At 38.4% G+C, this 21264-nt stretch overlaps 1 protein-coding gene across 1 annotated transcript in view; it reads right to left on the bottom strand.

Annotated features, from left to right (window-relative positions):
- Positions 1-21264, bottom strand: part of LOC107601913 (ryanodine receptor 3-like) — an 81613-nt gene that overhangs the window by 32450 nt on the left and 27899 nt on the right. The window contains exons 9-39 of the mRNA XM_016294278.1: positions 21135-21228; positions 20879-20953; positions 20353-20509; positions 19356-19520; positions 17823-17944; positions 17464-17644; positions 17244-17379; positions 15149-15244; positions 14725-14843; positions 13642-13775; positions 13020-13261; positions 12701-12893; positions 12082-12298; positions 11551-11655; positions 10117-10220; positions 9709-9792; positions 9415-9574; positions 9112-9256; positions 8820-9025; positions 8349-8523; positions 7941-8149; positions 7620-7847; positions 7326-7486; positions 6999-7158; positions 5871-5957; positions 5559-5785; positions 4578-5397; positions 3263-3463; positions 2009-2111; positions 1613-1747; positions 14-287 (exon numbers count right to left, since the gene is read on the bottom strand). Coding sequence (XP_016149764.1) covers positions 14-287; positions 1613-1747; positions 2009-2111; positions 3263-3463; positions 4578-5397; positions 5559-5785; positions 5871-5957; positions 6999-7158; positions 7326-7486; positions 7620-7847; positions 7941-8149; positions 8349-8523; positions 8820-9025; positions 9112-9256; positions 9415-9574; positions 9709-9792; positions 10117-10220; positions 11551-11655; positions 12082-12298; positions 12701-12893; positions 13020-13261; positions 13642-13775; positions 14725-14843; positions 15149-15244; positions 17244-17379; positions 17464-17644; positions 17823-17944; positions 19356-19520; positions 20353-20509; positions 20879-20953; positions 21135-21228 — 5515 coding nt within the window. The remainder of the gene's footprint in view (positions 1-13; positions 288-1612; positions 1748-2008; positions 2112-3262; positions 3464-4577; positions 5398-5558; positions 5786-5870; positions 5958-6998; positions 7159-7325; positions 7487-7619; positions 7848-7940; positions 8150-8348; positions 8524-8819; positions 9026-9111; positions 9257-9414; positions 9575-9708; positions 9793-10116; positions 10221-11550; positions 11656-12081; positions 12299-12700; positions 12894-13019; positions 13262-13641; positions 13776-14724; positions 14844-15148; positions 15245-17243; positions 17380-17463; positions 17645-17822; positions 17945-19355; positions 19521-20352; positions 20510-20878; positions 20954-21134; positions 21229-21264) is intronic.

Genomic DNA, 21264 nt, shown 5'->3' with positions numbered 1-21264 from the left:
GATGAAATTTTACCCCAGGCCATCGATCATGAGCTGGCCCTCCTCTTCCCCCATGCGGACGCTGAGTAGTGAACGGATCTGGCCCAGTGAGGCCAACAGGTTGATCGCGTCCCCTACAGACTTGGCACTGACGGTGTAGCTCTTCCTCAAGGCCCTGAGCAGCTCACCGATGCCATCATACTGCCTTCTCAAAAGGCTGAACATGCTGCGGACCAGTGCCGGGTCTTGGATCTTGCACTCCTGAGCCCATGTGACCATAGTCTGAGATATCAGTTCCTTCAGGTTGGCTGGAGGAGACAAAAGCAGGTAGAGTGAGATAAAAAGATATTTGCATTGTTTAGGATTCTGTATATTATAGGGGAAGTCGTGGCCTAATGGTTAGAGAGTCGGGCTCGTAACCCAAAGGTTGTGGGTTTGAATCTCGTACCGGCAGGGATTGTAGGTGGGGGGAGTGAATGTACAGCGCTCTCTCCCACCTTCAATACCACGACTGAGGTGCCCTTGAGCAAGGCACCGAACCCCCAACTGCACCGAACTCCCAACGGGCGCCACAGCAAAAATGGCTGCCCACTGCTCTGGGTGTGTGTTCACGGTGTGTGTGTGTGTGTTCACTGCTGTGTGTGTGCACTTTGGATGGGTTAAATGCAGAGCACTAATTCCAAGTATGGGTCACCATACTTGGCCACATGTCACATCACTTATTTATTTTTTTCCCTTTAGTCGTTTTTAATGAGATCTTTGCAATATGAAGCACTGAATACGGATTAGTGTTGTAACTGGTGAACTGGTGTATTGCATAAAGCATACTAATATTAATAAATGATTAAGGTGATATGGAACAGTGATTACTAAAATTAAATTAAAAATGGCCCCTCATGTAAAAGAGTTTTCAGACCTCTGCTCTAGTCATGTGTTAGGACCATAAGTGTATGTCATTACATCTATTCATATTTTCTATTCACAAGTTGCCCCCATGTGCTGTTCTTAGAATAGCTGCTTTAATCACATACTTCTCTCATCAAGAGAGAGTGCAGCACTGGCGCTTTTTATACAACATTTGCAAAAAATTACATCCATTTTAATATGTACCTGTCTTGCCATGGCTGGTCACATGATTTAAGTCTATGCTAATTTACTAGCAATCTTAATACCCTTTTTGCTGATTTGGAGCTCAGTACTGACTTTCTTTTTATTTCTGAGGATTTATAAAACAAACACAGTAGAAATAACGTTTCTGTACTGTTGATTGATTTATGTATTTATTTATTTTTTTGACAAAGGCACTGCCCTCCTTGCCTCTTTAATGAAAACAACTATTTAATACCAACATTTAGGTCAAGATTTATGACATATTTTTCATAGCATTTTTGTGCTAATTTTGATCTACTTCTTTGGGAGTGCAGCTAAGCTTTAAACACATTCAGTACGAGGTAAATAATGTATGTTTTGCTTAATAAATTGCCTGGAAAGTATTTTTTTCTTTAGAAATGTTTGCACAGCTTGGTTTAGAATGTTCTGGCCCTCAAGAGACAGTCTTTGTAACCAGATACAGCAGAACAAAAGGCATAATAAAAAAAAAACTTTTGAAGAATCTTTTTTTCACAAGCCTTACTAGGAGCAGCCTGTTCTTGCTCTGTTGGTTTTTCCTCAGTTTTTTGGGGACGACCTTTAATCTTGTATACCAGGGACATTAGACGGCCTTTAAGAGATGTGTCCTGCTCCTCCTCTTCCTCCTCCATAGGGATGCCTGTGTATATACACAAAGATGAAAACTGTTTCTGCATCTTCTGATTATTTGTGATATTTTGAACTATGGCAGAACAGGCTGTAGGTTTGCAATTTAAACTTGAATTTAAGGAAGTATAATTAAAACTGAATGAAACTCAAAGAATGTCACAAGATTATACGAAGTAGAACTTCTTTTTTTTTTCAAAACACAGTACACTTATTTAGTGAGAAATAGGGTGAGAATGGAGCTAAACTATAGAAAGAATGGATAAACATATACCACAATGCAGTCGCAGGTCATCATGGAAGCCTTGAAGCTCCTCTTGCAGCTCCTCAGGGCAGGTGCAATCATCACCAGCACTGAAGTTCAACAACATATTTATCTGCAATAAAAAAAATTATATGCTGCTTCAGGAAAAAAGCATCACTTCACCACAACCAAAACTGAGAAGTAATCTGAAATCTTTTTTTAAATATGATGGAACATGAAATATAGATTTCATAAGCCTAACCTTTAACAGAAGTTTTATAACATTCTAATGGAAATCAGCTGTATCTGTAAGAAACCTTTCTGTTGCCCTGGCTACAGAGACAGACCAGTTTATTTCCGACATGAGCTCACGATGGCCACATAAGCTAAACTACAAGAGGTTTTCTCAGTTAGTAGATGTGGTGTGCATTTAAAACAGGGTGAACAGTTCTGCCAAGCAGTCCTATTCTTTGGCTCTGAAAATAATGGAGTGGGTGCAAAAGATGCATCTTTTCAGTTACCGAAACAGAAGTGTAATTTAAAAAAGTTAACATGAATACTTCTGGAAAAAGTCCACTCTGACTTAGTCTTGGAGCTGTGCTAAGCACAAATCAAAAGACAATAAGTCAATACCTTGGCACAGGTTTATTGGTAGTACACTCTTAACAATAAAGGTGCTTCAAAAGGTTCTTCACAGCGATGCCATAGAAGAACCATTTTTGGTTCCACAAAGAATCATTCAGTCAAAGGTTCTTTAAAGAACCATCTCTTTCTTAACTTTTTATAATCTGAAGAACCTTCTTTCGCCACAAAGAACCTTTTGTGAAAAAGAAAGGTTCTTCAGATGTTAAAGGTTCTTTATGGAACCATTTAGACAAAAAGGTTCTTCTATGGCATCGTGAAGCACCTTTATTTTTAAGAGTGTACTGCTGTACATTTTCAAATAAAAGTCAAGTATCTGTTCTGATGCCAAGGTGTTTGTTTTCTCGTTCCCATTCACAAGGATGTAGTTTGCATTCAGAAATTAGTAGTAATGTGGCGACAGCAGGAGGAACATTCCTCTGTCAACAAAATATGTTACATTTTATGTAATAAATCCACATATATTTGGAATTATGCAAAAGAAAAAGTGAAGCGAATCACATTATGAGCTGCATGTGCTGAAGACAATGGAGATGGAGACGTCTTTCATTAAAGTGCTCAAGTGTCATTAAAGGTCTTTTCTGGACATTCTGAGATCTATGAAGAATGAGGCTCTATGTGGGTCTATGAAGAAGACTTTACCTGCTCTTGGGGAGGTGAGCGGAACTCTCTTGTCTTCTTGGCAGTGACAGCAGCTGACATGTTGAAGGCTTGCATCAACTCGTTGTAGCGGAACTTCTGATTGTATTGCAGCTTGGACACAAAATCATCTGAGAAGGCCACTATAGCCTCAATGCGCTGCTTCAACTCACAGTCACAGAAATAGTGCAGCAGTTCACACATCTGCACAACAAACAAACAATCACTAGTAAGAAACCATATATTCAGTAAGAACCGCATATATCTCAGTAATGTTGTTTTAGAGGTACAGTTGAGGTTAAAGGGCTAAAAATAGGAAATATACTTTTATATATAAAAGATTTTATAGTTCATATACTCATTCATACTCAATTACCTTGGTTAAATGCACAAGAATCATGTAAATATCTCTAGCAAATACATTTAACTGATTGGAATAAACAAATTAAGCTAATGGTTTAGATATTCAGAAATCTGAAAAAGACAACTGGCAGATTAATCATTATTTTGTGATTTATAACATATACTGCACTTAAACATTGTGCATGTCCAAACAAATATGGGGAAACTTATAAGGTAAATTTAATCCATTATCGTGAAATTACTGTAATAATGAGATTCTGATTTGTAAAAAGTCTTCACATTCTTGTAGAACTCATAATTACAATTTGTAACTCCGACTTGTACCACCTGACTGCTGTGTCGTCATGCGGAAACTCAAACTCAAAATGGCAGCAGCTTCTGCAGTAAATTATTACTTTTTATTTCTGTTTAGTAAGTCCAATAAATGACTACTGTTAAAGTCTTAATAATGACAAGTTTAATATGAAAGTAGTTAGCGTAGAGCTAGCGTAGAGCTGGAACTAATCTCCTGCTAAATAAGTTATATGAACTTTAAAAATGTATTAATAAAACATTTGCACAACGTTTTGTCTATTGATTATTTAATTACACTGATTCATTTTGGCGTTAATAGTGTTGCCATAGAAATGCATTAGTCCAGTTCCGTATGATGTGAACAGCTCCTAGCAGAACATTCGGGTTCAGGTCATATGGTAATTACGACATCATACTTTTTATTTCCTACTTTAAAAAAAAAACCTTAATGAGTTATTAATTAGATAAATAATTAAATAATACATAAATTACATTTCTGTCTAAAGTTACCAGCAAGTCAAGAGCAAGCATACTCTAATCACTGAAGAACTTGTAAACAACTTTTTTCAGATTATAGGCTTAACCACAATATGGACCTAATTTGTAAAATAATATGAATGCAAATGACAGATTATAATGAACAAGATAACAAGTTACTCACCTGCCGTTTGACCGATTCAGGCAAACTTTTCTCCAGTAGACCTTTGCGAGGCTGCTTGGCCTCTTTGCTTTCTTCCTCTCCAGCCTCCACAGCCTTCTCTTCATTACTGGTGGCCTCCTCTTTCTCGGCTCCCTGTTCTGCCACTGCTGTCTGTTCCTCCTCCTCCTTACTGTCCCCAAACACACTGGGGTCAATGAGAAGCAGGATGGTCCTCACCTCTTCACTGGTCAGCGCCCCCATTATCAGCAGGGTGCCAATCAGCTTGAGAATCGGCACAAACTGATACTCAACGCTTCCACCCACAGGATCTCGAATGTGGGTGCCTCCGCCCTGAACGGCTTCCGTAAGCATGCTGATGGCTTTCTCCTTCAGGATACCCAGGGGGATCTGTGGGCTGAAGAGAGGCTGATCGCGCTTGGGGGTAATGAAACACGAAGGGGTGAAGTTGAAACGAGGGGCAAGTGAAGTGCTCAAGCCTACACCAGGAAGAGAGTGGCGCTTAGAGTCATCAGGGAAGAGGCGGATGCTCCTCGTCTCGTCCGTTACTGGGATTATAAACTCATTGTTCATCATGAGATGGGCCTCTTTGGCTGTCTCCAGGTGAATGCTGATGAGGACATCATAAAAGCCTTCACGCAGTTGACCAGACAGGTACTGGTTATCAATGGTGTATAAGAGCTGTGATTGGTCAAAATGGCTACAGAGAACGTGTGCAACGCGGGTGTTGCCCAGGGCACATAGGGCACAGAAGAGTTTTAATGTGTGATAGTGGAACTGCCGTAGATCTTCATTTTCTGATAGTTCCATGATGTCGATACACCTACGGTGTGGCAAACAGGAAGTAGTTTAAGATCTTCATTCAAGCCAGCTGGCATTGGAGCCAAATGAGCACTTAAAGGGTTTTATTTCAATGAAAGGTCACATTCCCAGGATCACGAAGTTGCCAGTCATTGCATGTGGAGTGTATGAGTAATGCATCACCTGTTCTCCTCTGGGATATGAACAGCCATCATCTGCAAGGGCTCTAGACACTGCACCACCCAGCCATGCCTCTCACTCACGTGGGCCGTCTCCACAGACAGGAAGGTGTTGGGCATTCTGCTCCACAGCACAGACACAAGTGTCTGCACATCCAGCCGAGGAGGACACTGGGGCTCTGGGTTTCTTTGTAAACTCTTAAAGATGGCCGAAGACAGGGGCATTGCATCCTGCGTGAGGATTGATGCAGATCATGTCAGTGAATTATAATGTGTGAAATGGAGGAAATTGAAAACATTAATTGTATAGACTTACTGGGATTTTTGGAAACTCAAACTGGAAGAGGTTGGGACTCGTGGGTTGAACAAACACAGCAGGGAAGAGCTTCGTGTTAGGCTCAACCTAAGAGAAGGCAGAAGAAAGCATATGAAGTCTATTCTAAAAAAGTTTACTTGCTCTACTTGGACAAGCAAGTGTTGCACGCTACTTAGGATTAATGTAAATCCAGACTGCTCAGACATGATACAGCCTTTTAAATATTTGCTATTATGAGTCTGATTCAAAATCAGAGCCTCAGGCAAACTAAGACTAGAAAAGCACAGAGCTTCATTAAAGCTACATTGTGCTAGCCATTATTAGCTCTGTAGAAAGTCTCACTGTCAACCAAAAGTTTGGAATTACTTTCCAGATGTTTTCCTTTTCATAAAACCCCTTCAAATTTAGCCAACTTTTAAAAAGAAAATTCGATTGGAATTTACTAAAAATGCAGCAAGTGATGGTATATTGGCGGCATCCGAATATGCATGCATCCCTACTATACTATATCACTGAATTACTACACTATACTATACTACTATCCATACAATGTGAAAAGAGTAGTATGTCTGTCCAAAATCAAAGTATTCATAAAACAGCAGGCAAAAATTACCCAGATGACCTTTGAGCGAGATTTTGAAGTGCCCATTGGCCACACTTCACTATCCCATGAGGCCACAGGAGATGAGTAATGAATGGTAGGTCACATGGTAATGACAACATGACAACTGTAGTACATCCAGATAACATTCATATTAAACACATTCATACTATAGAGAACATACTTTTTTAATGGTTGCAAAGTACTTATTCAAACTTAGAACCTACTCAAAGAGAATGCATTTTGGATGAAGCCATTTTGTCACCGATATACTAAAAAGCATAACTGTATTTTCACATTATATGCATATGTTATAATTTTTTGGTTATCACTTATTTTATTATTTCTTAAGAGCACTAATAGTCAAATAAAAAATCCTGAAATCCTATTAATCGAATTGTAGTAAGCTTTGCATTATGATATGGTGCTAACGGGCTAAGCCTGTATTTAAGTCTAGCAATGGATGTTATTTACATCTAGCAATGTCATTGTGTCCTATTTTGTAAAAGGTTAGGAGTTGAGATTACCTGGTATGCAGTAGGTAGATCTCTGCCATTGGCAGTGAATGAAACCAGGCCTGAGGCCAGGTCTATGGAGCAGCCAATCTCCAGATCAGTGTTACTACGGCCTGTGGAGCCGCTGACAACATCACCAGCACAGACCATGAAACAATTACTCCTCCTCACACTGAATTAAAAGAGATGACAAAAAGACAACAACCAGATTAATCAGGAGACATTTCCAATATGTCTGGGATCTATGTTGGAGTACTGTGCAAATAGCTGTGTGAAAACAACAGTAGTCTGAAATATTGGGGTTTTATTTGGAAGTGTGAACCAGTGTTTTGAACTGACCTCTCGTGAACACGTCCTCGCTCATCTCCCAGCGTTACAGTGACGATGCGAACTGTGCTGAGGCTGAAGTATTTGCTGTAGTAGTGGTAGTCTGGTGTCACCCAGCCCACCCAAACGGACGATGGATCTTGTCCAGCAAACACTCTCACAGAGTAGAAGTGCTTAAGCACAAGTACATCAAAAGTCAAATGAGTACAACAATAAGCTTCTTATATTGTTCTCAAAGTTTAAGTAAACACTGGTTAGCATTTACAAAGTGAGAAGTGTTAAGAGTTAGTGCTATCTTTTTTTTACCTTTGTAATGCTGCCATAATCAGTCTTGCCTCCATCATCCTTCTTGGCTCTTTGGTCCTCAGCGATCACCTCACTGATATCAGTTGTCTTCCGAGGGCCAGAGTGGAACTCAACAGGCATGCTTAGACGACAACAGACCATATCATCATTGCTGGTCTGGGTCCCATATGTCTTGTGTGTTACCTTTAGACATGGAGGTGTGTCCACAGTCCCATCTATTCTAGTGACCTAAATAAAAAAAAGATGCAGTTTACAGAATCCATCCCAGTATTTTTCAAGAAAGTAAAAGGAGATACAGTAATTCACAACCTCTATATGTACCTCAATATGGGGATGGTCCTCTGGTACATTAACAAACGTAGGCAGGCGTTTGCTGAACCACATGGTGACCTCTCGATTCATGTTGACAGCAAAGGGTTCAAAGCCCTCCTGAAGGCCACACATAGTGTAGTACTTAAAAGTACTAGCGGCTTTTCCTAAATTCATGCGGCCAATTTGGGAAAGACCCAGGCTGCACACTGGGATGAATCCTATGGTGACAAAGGTCAGTGTGTATCAATTTGTTCAAAGCATGTCTTAAAAATTTGGGGCTGAAATTTAATGACCATTTACTTCAATTAAAAAAAATTTAATGTCTTGTTCCTTTACTTTCATTCTGATAATATGTGATTTTCCTATATATAGTATATTACAGATGCTTTGTGTTTATGATGATAATTGTCTGTTTACCATCTTCAGTTTCAAAGTCGGCAAAGCAGAGCTCAGAGCCCTTGTTGGTGATTAAGATCTCTCCATTCAGGGTGAATATCATGGATTTGTCCTCCATGTTGATCATGCAGCCCACCACATCTCCTTTATTCCACGTCCTCCCAAAGAAATGACTGCTCATATGAACCCGGCGGCCCTGGGAGCAATTTTTATATTAGAACAAATCAATTTAAATCATGTATCATCATTTATAGACTAAAACAATATTAGCAAACATTATTAGGTAAACTTGCTATAGAATGTAAGATCTTACTGTATTTAGATTAATCAGAATATACTTCTATTTTGTTCTATTCTATTTACTTCTATTATGTTCTATTATGTTAAATGTGTTTGAGTCCAGACTAAAATGTTTTGAACTCCACTGTTTGTACCTTGTACCAGCATAAAACAAAAACAAAACAGACCAATGTGACAATATCAGATAATCACCCTGTAGCCATCAAAGACGAAGGACTGGTCATCTAGTCCCAGTTCTTTATCAGGTCTGCATCCGGGCCGTGCCCAGCCCACCCGCATGTCACCTCCAGTGAGCGCCTCAAACTCAAAATACCACTTCCCTGTCTTCACAGCGTAGATCTTCTCCACACGGAAGAGACGGATGGATTCGATGCCTTCCTTCTCTACTGTGTGAGCAGCTACAGAATGGAAAAATGGGTGAAATTTTAGGAAAGGGAAAATTATGAACAATTGTATATATATAGATATAAACATTAAAACTCACTCTCTTGATCAGGTGGGTCTATGAAATATCCATATCCAACCAGAGTACGAATGGCCTCTCGAAGACTGTCTCTGTTTGATTTCTTAGTGCGTTCGTCTAATAAAGCATATGGCACCAGACGTGGATTACGACGGTTTTTCAAATCCTTCGAATAAAATGCAGAAGAGATGATGTTACACAACTTTATGGAAAAATAAGGATGTTCATTTAACACTATCATTCCTTACAGGTTTGTCAATGCACTTCAGGGAAACAGACAAATCCAATGTCATCTCTAATAAATAATGAACAGAATATTGTTACCTGCTGAATACCATAGGTCCATCCTTGTTTTATGCGATCTTTGGCCCAAACATTATGAGCATTTTCAGCCAGTTTATCAACTAGAACCTCTTGACCAGATGTCAGTTTTACATCAGAGAGGTCCAGTGGTGTAGGTTTATAACCATTTGCCATCATGTAGCTTTAATAAGGAGGATATAAAGGAAAAGGCCAAACATTTCACAGTATTAAAACTTGGCAATCAAACTTCATTTAGGCAGATAGTTAAATTATAAATATTTTTCTTTCAGTGTTCAATATGTGTGCTGGTTTTACTTCTTGGGGAGTTTCATTTTTTTCAGGTCGTCTTCAGCATTCATATTGACTTGTGCGACATGGCATCCCAAAGCAAGTAGGGTCCTGAAAGAGAATACATTTAAGACAACTGAGCAAATGATCAGCAAAACAACATGGGCAATACTTTATGAAAGATGCGAATCGAAGTGTCAAGTAATGCATTACAATATTTATCAAAAGAAATGAATCTGTTCAACACCTCATTATGCTAGTTATTGCATTTTGATCTAAATACTGCTGAGTCTAAAGAGTCTAATGGAATGAAATTAATTTTGCGGCCAAAGCTTATCAATATTTACTGACATACATTTAATTACCATAAGCATCATAACCATAAGCAATAATGGCCTTATCTACAGCCCTGCAAGTCATTGCGGTAATACTCACTTCAAAGTTTCAGTTGACATTTGCAGGTTATAATTCTTTTCTGTTTCTGGCAGTTTAGAGAAGTCAACAAGACAAGGGTGCTGTCTCTTGTTGTCATCTCGGACCTGAAAAATAGCAAATATTTTCAAATGACCTGTAAATCAAAATGCAATGCATTCTACATTTGTAAAAGTAAAAACATTAACAGAGAAGTAATATTTAATATTTGCCAATTATTATTTACTTCTGCTAGGAGACCGATTTCAACTTTTTACACTAGCTGATGTTTAATATACACTACAGTTTGAGGACAGTAATATATATATTTTTTAATTAATACTTTTATTCAGCAATGATGCATTAAATTGATCAAAAGTGACAGTAAAGACATTTCTAATGTTTTCTAAAAGATTTATATTTCAAATAAATGCTGTTCTTTTGAACGTTTTAATCATCAAATAATTGTGGAAAGAATTTATCATGGTTTCCAAAATAATATTAAGCAGCACAACTGCTTTCAATATTGATAATAATAAGAAATGTTTCTTGAGCAGCAAATCAGCATATAAGAATGCTTATGTATGAGAATAAGAATGTAATTTTTCCTTTAACTAGTGTTTCTAACTAGTGTTTTCTACGAGTGAAATAAATAATCAGTGCAGAGATGGGGATGAATCAGAAAGAACAGAGATATGATTTAAGTCAGACACTCCAAAACTAATACTGCTCTTTAATTCATGACCTGTAAAGCTCTTTAGATTGATGTGATGCGAGAGAGAATGCTAAAACGTTTAGGATTGAATAATGGTGGAAGAATAAAAGTGTCATTTTGCTTGCCAAGCTCCTCTTGTCCTGTAACCCCACATGCTCACAACAATGCCACCTCGAGCCAGCTAAGCCTTATTAAAATCTGATTAATCAGAGACCAGCTGGGTCTCTGAAATATTTGTTCTTAATAAATGCTAAGATCCGGCCTCAGAAGCAATGGCAGCACTCTACCATAATTTATTTTTCTGGCAAGCTCTTGTACAGCATGCTGCTCATTAAGATAGTTTTGACTACTGTGATACTGCAAAGCGCTGTCATCAGAGTGCTTTTCCATTGTGCTCTGCCATTTCTGGAGTTACTCTCCTGCAGCGATCAGTGAAAGGCATAAACCGGATCAAAGTAGTTTCCTTTTGCCCTTACTATCTGAAAATGGGATCTGTATCCCCGTCTGCTGTGTTGCTACTTGGGATGCTTAAATATTTATTTAAGCTGCAGCTAAAGACTCTCAATTCAGGTTGACATTTTCAATGATCCTCCTCTGAGTTCCTCCAGTAGTTAAAGTCACACAGCAGAAATTATCCTGATATCGGTGCTTGTGTCATACAGAGATGATTTTGCTTCTGCAGAGAAATTCTGATCATGCTGTTTAGTATTTTTTTTATAGTGTCCACTTAAATGTTTTCCTACCTTGCCATATATCCAGCCAAGCTCTATTTTGTTCATGCCCCAGAGCTCATGGATGTTCTCAGCTAACTTGTCCCGCACATTTTCAAGATGCGGAGGCAGGACAATCTGATTCACATGACAACAAAATAAGAACAATAAATGCAAAGCCTCATATGTCACTAAACATTTGAACAGCACAAATCAAATGTCAAATAATAACTATAAAATGAGTGTTAAAAATTGTAAACAATATAAGAATTATTTTGTAATATTTCATTGTAAAATAAAAACAAGGTTTTCATATTAAAAACACGTATTTTATATAATAGTAGTAATAATAATAACAATAATTATTATTATTATTATATTGCTAAATATTTTTTTTAAACAACATAAGAATTAATACTTTTCGCTATAAAATAATAATAATTATTGTAGTAGTAGTAGTAGTAATTTTTATAGTAAAGCTTTGATTAATCAGGCGGAACTTGAGAACAGGTAGAAAAGAGTGTAAAAACATGGTGAATTACTCAGTTACTGATAATATCTCACCTGGCTGGTGTCAACAGGAACAGGAATGAAGGAAGCCTGGGACAGGAACTCTGTGGTGCCCAGCAGATCTCTCACTCCCTCCAGGTCTCTTTTATACTCCTTCACAGGCTCCACACGCATCTTTTCTTTGGGAAGCAGGGCTTCATAACATGGTGCATAGCCTGCTGGAGGCAGGAACTTAAAGTCTCCATGGCGACCACCCAACAAGAAACGGACCCTTGAGGAGAAAAAAACACAAAGAAGGCATTTAAAATCATGATCAATTACTTGATTAATCCTAATAGCAACACTGGGTTGTCCAAAAAATGTCTTGGTGCTACTTAATTTGTTTGAAGTTGGTTGAGAAGTCAAGTGAGTAATGGCCTGTCTCTGTTGATTGAACATAAAGTGCTTTAGGGCGGATTCAGCGCAAAAGAAGAAAGGGTTCATTTGTCACACAGCACAACTCCTGTACAATCATTGCAGAAGTGCTACGCTCAGAGTAAAAATGGTAGAAAAACATGCTGAACGATTGCTACAGGATTTTGTCCTCATTAATATTAAAATGCATGTAACCATATTCCTTCTTGCTATTTAAACTCTTAATCAGTGTAGGGTACTTTATATTAGAGAAACTCACTTGACCCCTGCAGAGAAACTGATGACGGGAAAGAAGAAGCCATCTAAGTTGAGGTCTTCAAACATGCCTTGAACAGGCTGACCGTTAATTCGGAAAGACATGTTAGGGGCTCCGAGATCAAGACAACAGCTCACAACATCATCTGAATTCAGCAAGTGCTGGTTAATAGAGGCCACGGCCCGTGGGATTCGCCCTATCAGATGTGGAGAGAAATGATTCAGATGAAATCATGTTCATATTTGCGTTTTTCATAATGTCGTATTAGATTAGGCAGTGAGGAACATGGGTACATTCTAGTTGATAACAGTCTTAAATGTACCTGACCACAGATGAAGCCCATCAAAACCATAGGAGTAAAGATCGTCACCCACACCATTTCCTCCCCAGCCCTCTCCACCCCCAGGATAGGGGGCGTAGCCTTTGGTGGTGGCCCAGCCAACACGAAGGTGGGTGGGCTCATTGGTCACATAGTGGTCTACTTGATCGATGATCAGCTCAAAGTACCATTTCTTATACTGTGCCGAGCCCTCACTCATGCCCAGGAAGATGTTGGGTCTCATACTGTAAACAAACACAGAGATCAAGTTGGAGTGTATTTTTAGTGAAAAACAAACACTGATTAAGAAAATTGTGTGTGTGTGTGTATTGGTATATATGGTTTATGAGGACACAAATGTGTATAATGACATGGGTACTACAACGTAAACATGGTTTATGAGGACACTTCCTCTGTCCCCGTAAAACAAAAGGCTTAAAAAAAACATGCAAAATGGTGTTTTATGAAATTCAAAAATTGCCAGTAGGTTTAGGTGTAGTGTTGGTGCAGGGCGATAGAAAATACAGTTTGTACAGTATAAAAACCATTACGCCTATGGAGAGTCCCCATAAACCACAAATGCAAGTGTGTGTGTGTGTGTGTGTGTGTGTTTTGGTTTGTCTACCTTTGGACATCATTGACCAGTCGTGTCTGGAGCAGTAGGTCTCTCCTGGGAAGCAGGTGGTCACAGATGAAATTCTGATTGGCTCTCACAGCCACACCATTGCAGACACACAGGGAACAGAGAACATCTAGAATCTGCAAGGGAGTACAGGAGACACTTAACAATGCTGTTATTGCTATTGTATAAACTCATTTTATACTGCACATTTTCCCAACACACAAATTATAGTCTTATACCTGCATATTCTCAAGTGCATACTTGAGAGTGTTTGCTAGCCTAACATGCTGTGCAGCTCCTAGAATGTATTTACGAGTTTACATGACCCACATTTTATAAGACAGAGGAATTCTCAAGTCAAGTAACAAGGGTCTACACCAGCAGACACCTGCCCCTTGTTAAAATGTCTGAATGTTTGCACCACTAAAACTAGGGTGACTATAATATGTCCTCTTTTTCCCATGTCCTGGCCGGGATTTCAAAATTGCCTAAAATGTCCAGGAAAAAGAGGACGAATGGTCACCCTACCTAAAATCCTTTGAGCTTTTTGATCATATGAACTTACACTACCTTTGAGATCAGGAAAATTAAATTTATCAAAAGGTAAAGACCATTATAGTTTCTATAATGATTTCTGAAGGATCTTGTGACAACGAAGATTGGAGTAATGGCTGCTGACAATTCAGCTTTGCCATCACAGAAAGAATAAAAATTTAAAATATATTAAAATAGAAAACAGTTTTACTGTATTTTTGATATAAAATAAATGCAGCCTTGTGAGCATAAGATACTTTTTTCAAAAACATTAAAAGTCTTACCAACCGTCGAGTTTTGAACGGTAGTCTATATCTCCCCATAATACAGAAATGTACACTAAATGGAAGTTATACAGTATATGAGGGTTTATATATGGAACTGGTAAAAATGGAATTTTCAGCTTTTCATATAATATTTATAGTATTCATTGCAGCAGGTATAAGTTTCCGTTTTAAGGCTTTGGATGGTCAGCAACATCCTTTATATTCCACACTCATCTGTGTTTGTGTTTGTGTGTGTGTGTGTGTTGTAGAAAAGGCAAATGCTGACCTTGTGGTTGCGTCCATGCTTGTACAGCAGAGAAATAATGGATTTGATGTGGGCCTTCTGGATGATGTTCAGAGATTCTGGACTCTCGATTAGGATACAGTGAAGCACCTCTAAAATGCCTGTATAGAATTGCTTTATTAATATTGCATTGCAATAAACACACGGGATGATAAAGGCATTATATAATCAGAGAGCAGAGAGTTGTTTAAGCAAATTACTATAGATTTTTTTATGAAAATTGTATACATGCTGCTATGAATCTGTAATACTGCTGTGATACAGAGCTTCAGCTAAAATCACTGATCTGTGCAGTTGCTGATGGTTGATCGCTCAGTTTATGTCTACGTAAGACAGACTGTTTGATTTAACACCTCTATAATCAGTGCTAATGTATGTGTCCGATTTGACATATAGTGGTATTTACCTGATGAGGACTCCAGCCGCTCTAGTTTGCTGACTAGCCAATCCAGCTTGCGAGAGAACTGTGTGCAGTTGGTCCTGTTGCCTCGAATCAGAGTGGCTAATGGACAAAAATCAATGGCAATAAGCTCAATGTTACACCGTTATTCTAACATACCTCACACTAACACCTGCAAATCCCTTTCGCTATCCTTCACACAAGGTTTCCAACCTAAGTAGTAAAATTATTAAATGGATGCACCTCCGGTGTGAGTAAAATACTAAATGGGAGTAATCTTAAACTAGACTATATTTCCCAGAGAGCAATCAATCTAATTCAAGCCCAAGCTAAAGGCACTTTGTGGAGAGATTGTCTAGGCAGTTTTGAAGCTCTGAAAAGAGCTGTTTCCTGAGGCAGCAAATGCATCCATACGGAGATGTTAAAAACTGGCTGTTGTCGCCAGCATAATGTATCATGCTACTGTTGCCAGACAGACTCAGCACGGCACATCTCGAGGGTGACCTCAACGACTCTGAACGAGCAAAATTCAGAACGAGCCTTGATGGGGGCTCTGATAAATGCAGAGCCAGTCAAGGTGAACCGAGGAGAGCGTTCAAGCTCACTGGATCCTTGTGATGTTACAATTTCAAGCAAAATTCAATCGCTAAATAGACAGTGTTCTGTAAAGTCCAAAGACTTTCCATAGCCCCAAAGCCAATGTTTTTTGAATGGGTCTGTGTTTAACACAAGCTCAAGATATTTTCATATTTTATTCTACAATATAAAATTAATCAGAAATACCCCACTCGTGATTTTGAAAGTTTTTACATCTCTCTAAAAAGGCGAGTGCTACTAACTGGCTAAATGGGACTACAGAGGAACATTAAACATCATCATGTCAAACAGGAAAACTCATCTACACTTTTACAGCCTCGTTGTGTTTATAATCATGCTCTCACAAACTATTCTAACAAAAAAAAATTCCAGCTTCTAAATTTTAAAATAGTGTCGTCGCAAACTTAGTGGCAGTGATGTTAAAATAATGCACCCGTGGTGTAGTTTGTTTATAGGCTAACTTTAGCATTTTACTTCTTGTATTTAGGCTTTAAAGTTCAAGCGTTCATTTGTGAAGATTATTTTGATGACCACAACGTGTAATAAATATAAACATGTGTTGCTCACAGAGCTTATTTTCTGCAATAATCCAAAAGCCAATGAAAAAATCCTATTGGCTTTTGATTGAGGGAACCAGGATGATGCCAACTTTTGTGTTGGCCTACAAAAATATGTAGTCTCTGCAGCACTCTATAAATAGAAGTAGTATTAAAATTATTAGTTATTAGAATTATTATATTAAAATAATTGAAAAGGTCTTCATATAAGATTTCTGAAACAATTTTGCTTCAATCTAAACTTTTAATATCTTGAACCAGATGTCCATAAGTCTTTCATCTGAAGTCCGAATCAAGTCTGGAATCTTTAATCATGAGTCTGAGTCGAGTCTGTCAATATTTTAAATATGCTTGTGCTCATGCTCGAGTGATATTGCTAAACTATTATATAATGGGTTTATATCATATATAAACCTTTATGCATTATTTTTTCCATAATTAATTGCACCAATTAAAATGTCAAATAGACCGTAAGTAGACAATTAATTTTATTAGGTGTTGCATCTGAATAAATGTTCAGAGATTATCAAAATGTCTATTTGAAGCTTCAGTTTTTGCATTATGATTAGTCAAACTTGAACACACACACATACGTCATCAAATACTATGATAAGAGTCCGCCTAGTTCTTTCTTTATGATATAAGTAGTTAAGGATAAAAGACTAGAGTTGTGTTTCAAATATTCTTGTCAAGTTCAGTCAAGTCTGAAGTAATTTCAGGTTGAGTGTGTCACTAACATTTCAGTCACTAAATCGAGTGCCCATCTCTGTCTTGAACAAGGTCCTCTTTTTTCTAACTGTATGTTTGCCCTCCATAAATCAGGCTGAGAGTCAACAACAAGGTGATAAAAGAGAATAGAATTGCTATTTAACTGCCTCTAATAACTGTCATGTCTCTCCACCCTCGGTGAACAGCTGAAGGCTGTGGACATGTGATTGAATTCTTACCCAGAAGCTCATAGAGGAGGTTGAGAATGTCCTTCCACGCCTCTCCAGCTTCTTCGCCTGCTAATTCCTCAAACTCAGCGGCACTGTTGTACACGTTTAGGCGATCGATGCAGTGTGAGACCAGGGTTAGCATTCCCTAAAATAATCATAACAACTGTGAGCCTATTCATTTGCATGTATTATCATAAGTCTAATAAGACACATTTGAGTTGTATTTAACCTCTTCTTTGAAGAGATCTTGGCGCTTGATGAGAGATCGGAGCTGCCTCTGTTTCTCCTCATGTTCGTGCTCAGAGTCAGGCTGCTGGAAGTACACAATGAGGTCATCGAGTGTCTGCAGCACTTCACACACAGGCAGTGTCACCTCTGTTGTCTTCTCCCCATTCAAACCATCCAGACCCCTGAGACAAGGATAATAATGTTAAAATGATCATATAATTAAACATTATATTAAACATTAGGAATTTAATAATGCTGTCTTGTGGTATTCTTGTTCCAAATGGCTATCATTTACGATGGGACAAACATCTGTATTGTACTAGGCTGCATTTGAGCTCAGTGAGTTTGGGTCTGCTGTACCTGATGAACTGCGTGAAGAGGCAGGTGGTATTACGAATGATGCGAGCCGCCCGGGACTCCTCGTGCTGGCAAAGCTGCAGAGTCAGCCCGTCATCCATATGGCCCTCAGGAGACAGGACAGCCTGCACACATCATAAAGGTACGTTAACATTGACTGCAAGTAAAATGGCTGACTTGGAATCTTTCTTGAACCAGTATATAAAAGGTTTAATTGAATTTCAAAGTATTAATTTTTGTAATTTTTTTGCTTAATAATGAACATCTGACCATCGGTACGTAGAAATATTGCAGAATCTGATTTTGTTTTATTTTACCTTGTAATTTTTTTTTTATGTTTTAATTAAATTTTGCATCTCAGATTTAAAATTTTGTCTCAGAGTTTTGTACACCACAGTATATCAGATTATGTCGGTCACTCTGCTCTGTAGATACTGTATCTGTATTAGCACTGACCATTTTAAATCCCATATCGATCCATCACCAGTGTTGCTATAATGTAACGGTACATTGAGAGAGGACAAACATCATCATCTTTGCATTTGATACACTACTGTTAAAAAGTTTGGGGTTGATAAGATATATATTTTTTTATTTAAAGTAGTATCTTATGTTTATCAAGGTCGTATTTATTTTAAAACGTAGTTTGTCAAAATAGTAATATTATGAAATATTACCTCAAATCAAAATAACTGTTTTATATTTTAATATAATATAATATAATATATATTTAAAATATATTTCACTCGTGAAGGCAAAGCTAAATTTTCAGCAGCCTTTATTCCAGTCTTCAGTTTCACATGATCCTTCAGAATTCATTCTAATATGCTAATTTAATGCTCAAGAAATATTTCTTATCATTAACAATGTTAAAAATATTGCTTAATGTTTTGTGATTAATGCACATCCTAAATGTGTCCTTGTCAATGCTAGTTGTTGTATTGTATTTATCAGTTCTTTTCTAAAGAAATTGGACAGATTGCCTTTGGGTTTTATCTTCAACTTGGCACCTCCTCCTCACAGGAAAGACAGAGTCTGTCCAGCAGACTTCATAAGCTTCAAAAAAAATTAAAAAGTGGTTCAATATTTTCAAAGTGAAAATCGAACCGAGTGTCACCAAAGTTATGACTTTGGCTGCTTGGACTGTGCGTAAAGGTGGCATGCTTTTTCTGGCCTTTAGCCCAGAGTTAAGCTGCATACCACAGCGCTGGAAAGATGTGCAGTCCATGTGAACGTGTAATCCTGACCACTCCCCAAAAACACTGTCACCATGTCTACCTCATTATCACATTTAAACCGTGGCCTCGTATATCCTACACTCCACACAGAAGCCACTGCGGTTAAGCTTGAGCCAACATTAGACCATCCTGTGAGCCCCATAATCTTTAACGGGATCATAACTTAAAGCACATGATGTCATTAAAGATGTACGTGCCATTCAAAGTTGTTGTAATCATGTAATTGGGGCATGGAGAGGGAGTTCAGTGATAGTTTCAGCCTCTTTGGACAAAAAAGCACAAGGACACTATCTCTTACCCTTCTCTTTGGTGGTCCCAGGCGAGAAGATTTGGCGTCAGGTGCCAGGTAGGACAACCACAGCCCCTTGGACACATGCATGATGAAGCAGACCGAATCACCGTATTTGATCTCTGCGACCCCCATACCATCAATATCACGCTTTGGGCCGGCGTCAATCTTTTCCTGCGAAGTGAAGACAAATCGCACGAGTCCTGCCATTTCTGTGCCAACTATTGTCATCTGTTCAGTTTGGACAGTCAATAATTTAGAAAGCCTATTTTAAGTTTTATTGAGATAAAATAGAAAGTAGGACAGCTGAGTTTGTGACCTCTTGGCTTGTTGCAGCAGATGAAGGCTAATGAAACTCCAATACACAGTAACAATGCACTGCAGATTAGTAATTAGGAAACAGATGTAGCAATTACAGAGTCTAAGCACTGACTAGCAGGCTGTAATCTAATCAAGCCAATTTGTCCAATAGCTGATACGGTGTAGCGCTGAAGTCACCGATTCATCTGATTTATTTATTTTTTTTAATTAAATTTAAGAAATGTTACTCGTTCAGTACACGTTAGCCCAGTCATAATGTTGATTAGCACAAAGAAAAGCAAAAATTACAATGAGGCATTTACAGTGGACATTTTTTGAGAATTTAACAACAGAAATGTGAAGCTTATAAAATAAAAATAAAAATGTAAAGCTATAAGTTGTTCTCATACTTTTAGTCATTTTAGGCATCATGTTGATTGGCAACAAAGTTGCAAAACTGGATGAAATTTTATACAGGAAAGGAAATTTTTTTTTTAAATTTGTGTTAACACATACACTATATTGTGTCTCCACTATTGAAACAGTGCTTTAACATTTACAGATTTAGGACCATTTACTTACATTGTAAGTGCCTCAATGTTGCCCAGAGTTTTTTGGCAATCAACATCATGCCACAAATGCAGTCGGTTAAGTTTAAAGTATATTCCTTTAATGTATGGACAACTTTAAAATAAATGGATCAAACCTTGCTTGGCCGGAAAGAGAAGGCTGTTGCAGTGGTGTCAGACTTCTCTTTGTCCAGCAGTATCAGGCCATGGTCCTCTGTCTGGCCCAGGTAGTAACCGGTGGAGAGATGGCGGAGGCGGAAGGGCTGACCCCATCTGATGTGACTCCCGCTCCAGCTGCAATTCAGGAAAAAGGACTCCCCTGTGAGTATGCATCTTTTTCATTTTCCACACAATCTATTAAATATGAGTTGTTAACCATTTTAAAGCTTAATTAATCGATAGGCCTTTGCAGAAGATTAGGAAACTTTTAGATTTTTCTAACAGTCATGGATTAGATGCACTGCACACTGACCTGACTTTGAACTACCCTTTTGGGCATAATTGGAAAAGACATAGGAGGAACAACAAGTCTGGGTCATTAAATATTTATGGCAGTTTACTGCAACCCAAAGGCGCTCTGTGTGTGTGTGTGTGTGTGTGTGTGTGTGTGTGTGTGTGTGTGTGCGCACACACACAAGAAGGTAAGTGTGTGTTTGATTTCACCTTATCCGAAGAGGCTCCAGTCTCCATAAAGACCTGGCCTTGGACCCTCCTTTGCCAGTCTCATAGTTCACCACTCTATAGAAAATAATGCCATGTTCTATCAGACCAATGGACAGACAGAGAGACAGAGACAGAGACAGAGACAGAGACAGAGACAGATAGATAGATAGATAGATAGATAGATAGATAGATAGATAGATAGATAGATAGATAGATAGATAGATAGATAGATAGATAGATAGATAGATAGATTCACCTCTGTTGCTCTTGGCTTTGCTCGGATCCTGGAATGGTGAGACTCTCGTCGTGCCCACGGAACAAGCGTATCACATGCCCACCCAAAAGAAACCCTACAGAGACAAGGGAACAGTGAGACAATTCCTAAT

Source organism: Sinocyclocheilus grahami, unplaced genomic scaffold (assembly GCF_001515645.1).
Source record: "Sinocyclocheilus grahami isolate Dianchi unplaced genomic scaffold, SAMN03320097.WGS_v1.1 scaffold15.1, whole genome shotgun sequence".
Classification (NCBI taxonomy): Eukaryota; Metazoa; Chordata; class Actinopteri; order Cypriniformes; family Cyprinidae; genus Sinocyclocheilus; species Sinocyclocheilus grahami.
The sequence above is the reverse complement of the archived record's forward strand: the minus strand, read 5'-3'. Positions and strand labels throughout refer to the sequence as shown.